Source organism: Podarcis bocagei (genome assembly GCF_964188305.1).
Source record: "Podarcis bocagei genome assembly, chromosome: 10".
Taxonomy (NCBI): Eukaryota; Metazoa; Chordata; class Lepidosauria; order Squamata; family Lacertidae; genus Podarcis; species Podarcis bocagei.
In genome coordinates, this window is record NC_138135.1 from 110,055 (window position 1) to 120,384 (window position 10,330).

Here is a 10,330-nt window from a genome sequence, read left to right on the forward strand (position 1 = left end):
GTAGTTGCTGGGAGGGAAAATTATAGCTGGAGTATTCTGGGATTCCAGCCTCTGGGAATATAAATATGAGATTGTATCAGTTCTCATGTAATATGTGGCAATGGATGATTAAATGATTTGTTGATTAAGGCACTTTTAAAACTTGTGATTCTGTGTTTAGTTTTTCTGCCTATTTTAATTTTATTTCCTGATGAGTACCGGTAAATGTTGAGATTTTGTTTTGTGTGCAGGTCAACTCAGAACTGCAACATTTTTTGCTATTGCCACACATGCACATTTTGCAATCACCATCCTGTTTACCGTTTGGACACTCCAGGAACTCTGGACTATAAAAGCCACTGGGAATCCAAGGGAACCCAAACATCGCTCTCCAGGGACTTGCAGAGATGAAGGTTGTGGCCCTCACTCTCTTCTGCCTCCTCATTTCGGTGAATGAAGCCAAAGTATTTGAGAAATGTGAACTGGCTGCACTTCTGAAACAGCATGGGCTGGATGGATACCATGGCATTAGCCTGGCCGACTGTGAGTTTGCTCTTCCTTTTCCTCCATCTTTGCATTTTTAGGTGTTTGGGGACAAATCCTGCCCAACCAGGATCCAGCCCAGAATCATTTTCAGTATGAGGCTAATGTTTAACTAGAGTTTTTGAAACCCTGATTAAACATACTAGTGGGGTGGGAGAGTGGGAAATAATGCCAATATAAAAAAGAAGAAGTAAAGGACCCCTGGATGGTCAAGTCCAGTCTAAGGAAACTCTGGGGTTGTGGTGCTCATCTCTCTTCAGGCTGAGGGAGCCAGCGTTTCTCCACAGTCAGCTTTCCAAGTCATGTGGCCAGCATGACGAAACCACTTCTGGCGCAACAGGACACCGTGACGGAAATGCTGTTTACTTTCCTGCCACAGCGGTACCTATTTATCTACTTTCACTGGTGTGCTTTCGAACTGCTAGGTTGGCAGGAGCTGGGACAGAGCAACGGGAGCTCATCTTGTTGAAGGGATTCGAACCATCGACCTTCTGGTTGGCAAGCTCAAGAGGCTCAGTGGTTTAGACCACAGCGCCACCCACGTAGCCAATATATTTCACTCCTGGCAACAAATGCACCCCTTTGCTTTCAGATAGCACATGGGTAGATGAGCCTAAAAAACCTGGGACATAAGTTTTCATGGCCCTCTTGCAGCTATGGAGGCTCACTTAGCAGAAGTAATGTATTTAGCATTAACTCTGGAAGTGTACACTCGATTCCAACCTAAGTAAGGCTCCTGGTGTATATTTTGCTCTAGAAGGCTGAGTTTTGTCAGAATCGAGTATACATTTCCAGAGTTAATGCTAAATAAATTATTTCTGGTAAATAGGCCACCATAGCTGCTTGAGGCCTTAAAAAATTGTGTCCTGGGCTTTTTAGATTCATCTACCCATGTACTATCTGAAAGCAAAGGGAAGCACTGATTGCCAGATGCGATTCCCCCCCCACTCTCTTACCCAACTAGTATACCCCATTGTGTCCAGCTCTAGGCAGCAGCACAATTTAAGAAGGATATTCATGAGCAAGATTATCAAGGATCTGGAAACCAAGCTTGATGAGGAATGGTTGAGGGAGTTGGGTATGTTTGGCCTGGATAAGAGGAGACTGAGAGGAGATATGATAGCTATCTTCAAATATCTGAAAAGCTGTCACAGGGAAGATGGAGCAAGCTTGTTTTCTCCTGCTCCAGAGACTAGAACCCAAACCAATGGATTCACGTTACAAGGAAGGAGATTCCAACGAAACATCAGGAAGTGCTTCCTGAGGGGAAGAGCTGTTTGACAGTGGAACAGTCTCCCTCAGAAGGTAGAGGACTCTCCTTTGTAGGGAGTGTTTAAGCAGAGGTTGGATGGCCAGGGATACTTTAGCACTGCAGAAGGTTGGACTGGATGACTCTTCCAACTCTACAGTTCTATCATTCTGTGATTCTAAGAGCTGTGTCTCCTCCCCGCTTCCACCTTCACTGAGGATTCAAAGGGGGGGGGGCTGCTTTGCAAAGCACATCACTCCAGGGCACAGTAGCATCAAATCCTTTGCTCATCAGCTGGTAAATGGAGGATTCGTTCCTCCTGGGTACTGGTTTACAAGTGCTAGGGCATGGGTAGGCAACCTAAGACACGGGGACAGGATGCGGCCCAATCGCCTTCTCAATCCGGCCCACAGACGGTCCAGGAATCAGCATGTTTTTCCATGAGTAGAATGCGTCCTTTTATTTAAAATGCACCTCTGGGTTATTTGTGGGGCATAGGAATTCGTTCATTATTTTTTCTCCAAAATATAGTCCGGCCCCCCACAAGATCTGAGGGACAGTGGACCGGCCCACGGTTGAAAAAGGTTGCTGACCCCTGTGCTAGGGTTACCTGCCTCTCCCTCTCCCTGCTTGATGCCCCACCCAATAGCCCCATATATGCAGCAGTCCAGGGCTGCCTCCACTCATCTTGGCCAAAGCCCAGATCAGTCGGGTTCAGATCAGGCAGCGCCTGAATCCGATGCACAACCCTAAACGTTTCTTTTCAATGCTGGTTTTTTTTAAGTCACACACATTTGTTACAGTTAACTGACAGAATGTTTTAAAGTTACCTTGTTTCAAGTTATTGCAACTTTGAAGGGGGGGGAATAATCTCCCTCTCTCCTCTGCCCCCTCACACGATGGCCCTTTTCCTTCTCACTTTCTTCCAGGGATCTGCACAGCTTATCATGAAAGCAAATACGAAAGTAGCGCTGTGGGGCCACCAAACACAGACGGCAGCCAGGACTATGGGGTTTTTCAAATAAACAGTCGCTATTGGTGTGACAATCAACAGGGCGAAACAGCCAATGGATGCAGAATCTCCTGCAGTGGTAAGCAACGTGGTGCCATACAGATGGCCAGCAAAAGGCCTCTGCAATTTTCCAGAGAGGCTGGGTTGTGTTTTTGAAGGAAGCACCCAATTTGTCTCCCTTCAGTTACCATTCTCCCTCTGCAATCCACACGCTCACTTAGAAACCTCATTCCCCACCTTATCACGGCATTTCTATTGCCACCCACCCCCAAGACATCCCAGCTTGTGCCTCTGGTCTAATAAGCAAAGACCAGGGACAGGCCTAGCCTTGCTTTGTCCACCTCAACAACCTCGGGCTTCTCTCTTGTTGCCCTGACCCACCATCTATCTTGGGGGGCCAGGCTCCCTGCAGTCCAGAAGGTGAGACCTGCCTCGTCACAGGTTCACAGAAGCAACGACGAGGGAAGACAAATCTGTCAATTCCAGTCATTATTATTGTTAATATTATAATGTTATTATTCTTTAAAAGGCTCTAGATTGTTTAATCAGCCAAAGGGGGTGGGCAGATGTGGGGGACTCCCTGGTCCTGAATAGGGTCACTGTGTCCCTGAAGGACCAGGTGCGTAGCCTGGGAGTCATTCTGGACTCACGGCTGTCCATGGAAGCGCAGGTCAATTCTGTGTCCAGGGCAGCTGTTTATCAGCTCCATCTGGTATGCAGGATGAGACCCTCCCTGCCCACAGACTGTCTTGCCAGAGTGGTACATGCCAGATGGGTGGGGTATAAATAAATAATTATTATTATTATTATTATTATTATTATTATTATTATTATTATTATTATGGCAGTGAAATCTTCTCGCTGAATGGCAGGAGATGCTGTCATACCCACTCCCCCCCCCCACCATACAGTGATAGTATCTAATGCCTGGCTATTGTCCTGCTTATTCCTGGTGTCTGTGGTGCCCTATAGAGGTCTCATCTGTTGCTCATACATCCTTCCCCTGTGTCCTTTGCCTCACCCTTGCAACTCCACCCCCACAGCAGTGGCCATTTAGAAATAGCCTTACAGTAAGGCAGTTTCTCATTTTCCCTGTCTAAAGTTCAGTTCTCCATATTTCTGCCTAAAATTGTTTTGTTTTGTTTTTAAAGTAGCACATTCCTTTGCATTTTTGGTTGCATTTGTATGCAACTGTAACTAATGTAATGCATCTTTCTATGTTGTTCTCATTAATATATGGGTTTTCCCCTACCATGCATTTTTTTTATAAGATATTTATTAAAGTTTCACAAATTATATAATCAAACGCAACAATACAAAACAAACACAAACAAGAAAAAACAAGTATAATTTCAAATCCTTATTTGCTTAAAACCTACTTCACCGACCTCCTCATACCTCCCCTTTCTGCATTCCAATTTCAAATATTTAGTTCAGCAAATCCTCACCCTTAATTTTATCTAATTGTTAACCTTTCTTTTCTTTTAACTTAATCTTTACAGCTGTAATCCACTTACTTTCTAAAGCCGCATCATTTTAACACTCATTAATTTTACAGTGTTTCTTAAGATAGTTCTTAAATTTCTTCCAATCTTCTTCCGCCGTCTCTTTTCCCTGGTCTCAGATTCTGCCAGTCATTTCTGCCAATCCCATATAGTCTATCACCTTCATCTGCCATTCTTCCAAGGTGGGTAGATCTTGCGTCTTCCAAAACTTTGCAGTGAGTATTCTTGCTGCTGTTGTAGCATACATAAAGAATGTTCTATCTTTCTTTGGCACCAATTGGCCGACAATGCCCAGGAGAAAGGCCTCTGGTTTCTTAAGGAAGGTATATTTAAATACCTTTTTCATTTCATTATATATCATTTCCCAGACCATGCATATTATTTGGCTGTAGAACTGCATTGAAAGATTAGGAATGATAACTGGATTTAGAGATTTTGAAACTGTGTTTTGAAAGGCATCTGTCTTTAAGATTGCATATTATTTCAGGAAGTGCAAATAAGTTCACCCCCTGTTCCTTGCCAACAGCTGTGTCTTGCTGGAGAAGCAAATAAAAACCATTACCTATCCCTCTCTGATGAATAGTTCTGAAGAATTGCTCCTCTTTGCCCCCAAATCCAGTTCTTGAACTTAGATGGGAAAGCATCATCAACACTGTGGCTCCTTCTGCTCCCCTTTCTCCAAGCGTCAGCCAAGAATGGAAGGGGAGGCAGTGCATCTTGAATGCCCCCCCCAATTAAAAAACCCACTACCTATTCCCAGACACACTCTTTAGCCCCCCATGATTCTAATGTAAGAAAATACATTTTCAGGCTTTCACCCATCCATAATGACAGCCAGAATGCTTTGAGTAAGGTGAATTAATTGTGTGAATAAGTAGCACTGTTAGGATTCCTACAGCTGTTACTGAGTAGCTAGCACAGGGTGGAATCTAACACAGCCCTAAATAAATGTTCCATAAGCCAAGGATTTCTGTTTCCACATTGGAACATTATGCCCCTCTCCTCTCCCAGCACGACCCCTCAATCTGTTCTAAGGGTCACCCTGACCCTCTGGAGCAGATTTGGCAAGGGCATGGGGCACATAAGATGAGGGGAGAGGGGAAACCTTTCTCTTGAACTTGCAGTCACTATAATTAACCCCCACACAGGGAGGGAGAACTTCAGGGCAAATGTGGCCCTCCAGACCTATCTGTCCACCTCGCATGACTTTCCCTTGACCATGCCCTCTCTCAGGCCCTCTTCTGTGTGCAGCCCAAGTGCTTCACCTGAATGTGCCCTTGAACTGTGATGAGACCCCCTTGCTTGCTTGCCTGGAGGATAACGAGACAAGATGGGGGTTGAAAACTCTGACTGCTCTGTGGCTACTGTAGCTGGCTGCATAAAGAGTCCTATCCTTTGACCTACACACTTTTGCCTCTGCACTAGCATGTGGCCCCCATAAGACTTCCCAAGAGGAATTGTGGCCCTCAGGCTGAAACATACTTTCCAGCCCTGCCCCAATATCTGAAGGCCAGTTCAAAGGGGAAATGCTCTAAATGCTCCCCCAAAGTATTCCGGCTTTGAGTCTGAAAGGAAAAGCACGTCCACATTTCTGAGGCAACCCAATGTATCCTTCCTGAGTGCAAAGGCAGGATGTGCTTTATGGGGTTGGAAAAAAGCTCTTTAGAAAACCAAATACCCTCCTTTTCTTTCTGCTAATTTTGTCAACAGCTTTCACAAATGACGACATCACAGATGACATTGAGTGCGCTAAGACAGTTGTTCGTGACCCCCAAGGGATGGATGCCTGGTGAGTCTTGCTAACTTCTCACTGCTGGCAAGACTCAAAAGCAGCTGAGATTTCAATTGTTGTGACTGCATAGAGACATGTCTTTCACTAGGCTTTGTTGCAGCTGGCAGCTAAAGATGCTTCCTCACTAGGCACTGGTGGTGCCTCAAAGATGCTTCCTTAAACGTACAGCAAAGACTTTTGGTGCCTCTTGCCTGTTGGGAGCTGTAAGTACGCAGGTGTGAGTTTAAGGGAACAGTCTAACAACTGAGCCACTGTAAAGCAGTGGTCAAAAGTGATGGACCTGGGAGGCCTGAGTTCAAATCCCAGCTTACAGTGGTGTAGCATGGGTTGCCAGCACCCTGGCTGTGCTGAGGGGTCAGTGGGAGGGAGGGAAACAGATGAAGTACACATGCACACTGCCTAACAGTGTTGGTGTCATGCTGGAGATCGAAGCTGCAGAGATTAGAAGAGTTGTTCCGTTGTCTGGAGAGGTCACTTCCTGGTTCACACGGATAAACCATTTCCAAGAGAGCCCTGCAACAGAAGGGCACAGCAGTATTGAGGCAGCACTTGAGGTGGTCCTTGAGGTATTGCAGTCTTGAGCCAGTGGGGGAGTCTGATTTCTTCCAAAGCAAAGTCCTAATAAATGCCTGGCAAATGGCTGGGGAACATGTTCTTACATTCAAGGCCACTACAAGGCCTGGCATTGCACAGCGCTGCCAGAGATGGTCCTTCCACCTGACCCCGCTGGGCTCTTATTAGGCTCATGTACTGCAGCTTTCCCATTTGCTCTTGGCCCTGGGGGTAAAATGTGCTTTATGAGAAAACTAGGAGAAGGGACACAAAACCAAGGATCTTGAGCAGCTTTCCCCAGTCTGGCGCCTCCCAATAGTTTCCATCACCTTCAGCCAGTGTGGCCAACGGTCAGGGATGATGGGAGTTATGGTCCAAAATATACAGAAGGCACCAGGAATGAGAAAGCTGGTTTTTAGCATGCTTAAAGTTCCATGACAAATAAGGTTTCATCCAGTAATTCTGGGGTGTGGATAGGTAGACTCTACATTGACCACCAGCACTGATCATTCTTCTGATGGAATTGCACCTCAATATGAAGGTTCTGGTCTAATGTCCAAAGGGAACTGATTAGCATTACAAGTGATAATATTGAATTTACTCCAGAATGTTTTTGGCTTTCTATGTTTACAGGGTATAATGAGCTTATCAAGTTTAAGAACTTAATTTTGCATTTTCTAATTGCAGCCAGATAAATCATCACCTGACAGGGGGAAAATCTGGGTAGCTTAAACTTAACAGTATTGTACAGACCAGTTTGGATTTTAGCAAGAGAAAGAAAATTGCCCTTAAAATGCAGATTATGCAAGGAAAAGAGGGAAATAATCATTTTACACCACTGGAAGAACCTTGTTACACATGCATCTTGTAAGACTTACAAAAATACACCACAAGGGCAGTTATAGGCATTTGGCAACTTTAATGTATGTAACATGAACTTGGGAATGATTTATTTCTTGAAGAAGCCATGGTGTGCCTTGTAAATTGCACCAGTCCCTTTGTTGTTAAAAGAAAAGAAAAGAAAAAAATCAGGGATGGGTTTTAAATAGATTGCAAGGGAGCAGGAGGGGGACCAGAGGACAAAACATTATGTGATTCTATGGTTAGTCTGGCCCAGTCAAGGTCACACAGTGAGCAGGAAGAAGGATTGAGCAGCTGATGCTGAGGCCTCACTGGGAAGCTATCTGAGGTTCTGAAAAGCAATCCATTTCACCCATTGCAGTCCAAAGAGCAGTCACCTTACTCCCCACCATCCTCATTTTTTGCTTTCATTTTTCTTTCTTTCAGGGTTGCTTGGAAGAACCATTGCAAAGGAAAGGATCTCTCCGAGTGGACAGCTGGCTGCAGCCTTTGAGCTCCGTAGTCCTGTATGAGATCCAGCATTTCTCTGGATTTTCCCTTTAGTGACAGTGATCTCTACAAGCAAAATCCAGCTGCTTCTTTCTATACAAGCATTTACATACTGTAACTCCCATGATGCAGTAGAATAGCTTTCTTTCTACAGGAAGGAGAGAATGTATTTTTAAAAAATGTGTCTGGAGTGGGCAGCGATCTTGCTTGCCATTGTGGGTTTCTCTGCTTTAAGAACTTCAATAAATTGAGTCCAGTTAGAACTCTTTTCCTGTTTGATGGGTGAATGGGAGAGATAAGAAGCAAGAAGCAATCAAACATTGCTCTGTTCCCTGATTCCACTGAGTACTTATTGATTATTAAGGGAAAACTATATTATTATTATTATTATTATTATTATTATTATTATTATTATTATTTCATAATTGGGAGGCAAGGTAAAAAAAAAGATAAAGGACCCCTGGACGGTAAAGTCCAGTCAAAGGCGAATATGGGGTTGCAGTGCTCATCTTGCTTTCAGGCCGAGGGAGCCGGCGTTTGCCCACAGACAGCTTTCCGGGTCATGGGGCCAGCAGGACTAACCCATTTCTGGAGCAACGGAACACCGTGGCTGAAGCTAGAGCGCATGGAAACACCATTTACCTTCCCACCGCAGCAGTAGCTATTTATTTACTTGCTCTGACATGTTTTTGAACTGCTAGGTTGGCAGCAAATTGAGAGGTAATTTGGGCTGCACCACAATACCTGTGCAATAGTATCCAATAACCAGCATGGACAAGCTGATGAATTGCTGATTACTTCCATAACCATGCTAGTCTCTGGGAGGTATAACCTGTGCAGATACAGAGCACTTCCGCCTGACCCATGCCTGGAAAGCACAGGTCCGGATGTTTTCTGCTTGTCCTGTGCTTTCTAGACACAGGTTTTGCCTTGGCCCTGCTGCTTTCCCCTGGGAAACCTGCTCTTTAGCTCTAAATCAGAACACATAGCATTCCACAGAAAATCCCATTGCTGTTTGTTTCAATTCAGCACAGTTCTCTTTAGCTGACTGCAGTCTCTGGGAGCTCGAATCCAGGAGTTTGAGAGGGAGACCCGGAGTGCTATTTCACAGTGTGCATAGGACCAAGAGACAGGAACAAAAAGGGAGCTGATGCAGTGACCTGCAATATCTGTGCCATGTTTCATGGGTATAGCCAGGATTTTTGTTGAGCTTTTTGGGATAGATTACTCCACCCACCCACCCCTTGGCTACGCTCATTCCATGTTTGTCCTCCTGCCTGTGAACGTGCAAAACTCCTCCTCCAGCAAGTGCAAGCTGGTTGTCTTGCTGGAAGAGAAGGTACAGCAACTTGAGGCCCACCTATCCACACTTTGGGCTAATGGGAAAGATGAGGAATTTCTCGATGGAACAGAGTGAACTGTCCTGGAACAGAGATGACAACAACAACAACAACAACAACAACAACAACAACAACAACAACAACAACAACTTATTATTTATACCCCACCCACTTTGTGCGGCTCCCAACAGAATATTAAAAACACGATAAAACATCAAACATTAAAATCTTCCCTAAACAAAGCTGTTTTCAAATGTTTTCTAAAAGTCAGATAGTTGTTTATTTCCTTGACATTTCTGTGGGATGGAAACACTGGGAGCAGTCAAGTACAACATTCCTTGTTTTGCTAAAGTGGACATGCAAGGGGATGTTGGCCCAGCCAGTCAAAACTTCCTGTTCCTCCTGGCCTGGAGCATCCTTCCTTTTGCATGTGACTAGTGGGTGGGAGTGACCTTTCCAGACCTGGTCAAAGGCCAAGGCATGCTGCCACTCTCTCCTCTTTTCCATCTTCTTTTCATCCTGCGAACTTCCTGGACTGAACTCCTGGCTGCCAACCAAGCAGTTCCCCAGGTCAACTCCCTTAAGGGATAAACCTAGAATCATAGAATCATAGAGTTGGAAGAGACCACAAGGGCCGTCGAGTCCAACCCCCTGCCAAGCAGGAAACACCACCAGAGCACTCCTGACATATGGTTGTCAAGCCTCTGCTTAAAGACCTCCAAAAAAGGAGACTCCACCACACTCCTTGGCAGCAAATTCCACTGTCGAACAGCTCTTACTGTCAGGAAGTTCTTCCTAATGTTTAGGTGGAATCTTCTTTCTTGTAGTTTGGATCCATTGCTCTGTGTCCGCTTCTCTGGAGCAGCAGAAAACAACCTTTCTCCCTCCTCTATGTGACATCCTTTTTTATATTTGAACCTGTTAGTATACAGTAAGTTTGTAACTTTAAGCCTAAAACCTGCCTTCAGGGGTCACACTGTGCTCTGCCTGATCATGAGTAAATTTAAA

The 10,330-nt window shown here is 44.9% G+C and overlaps 1 protein-coding gene across 1 annotated transcript; it reads left to right on the plus strand.

Annotated features, from left to right (window-relative positions):
- The first annotated feature begins 297 nt into the window (after window positions 1-297).
- LOC308595833 (lysozyme C, milk isozyme-like) lies at window positions 298-8,234 on the plus strand. Its single transcript, XM_081210574.1, has 4 exons — window positions 298-522; window positions 2,701-2,862; window positions 5,999-6,077; window positions 7,920-8,234. Exons 1-4 carry the CDS (start codon window positions 387-389, stop codon window positions 7,984-7,986), a joined length of 444 nt encoding a protein of 147 aa, XP_081066700.1. The 5' UTR covers window positions 298-386; the 3' UTR covers window positions 7,987-8,234.
- The last annotated feature ends 2,096 nt before the right edge of the window (window positions 8,235-10,330 follow it).

Bases quoted from the DNA above. Each gene is read 5' to 3' on its own strand.
- LOC308595833 (XM_081210574.1), top strand. From the start codon at position 387: ATGAAGGTTGTGGCCCTCACTCTCTTCTGCCTCCTCATTTCGGTGAAT. The intron at 523-2,700 runs GTGAGTTTGCTC...ACTTTCTTCCAG, and splicing joins TGGCATTAGCCTGGCCGACT to GGATCTGCACAGCTTATCAT. The intron at 6,078-7,919 runs GTGAGTCTTGCT...TCTTTCTTTCAG, and splicing joins CCCCAAGGGATGGATGCCTG to GGTTGCTTGGAAGAACCATT.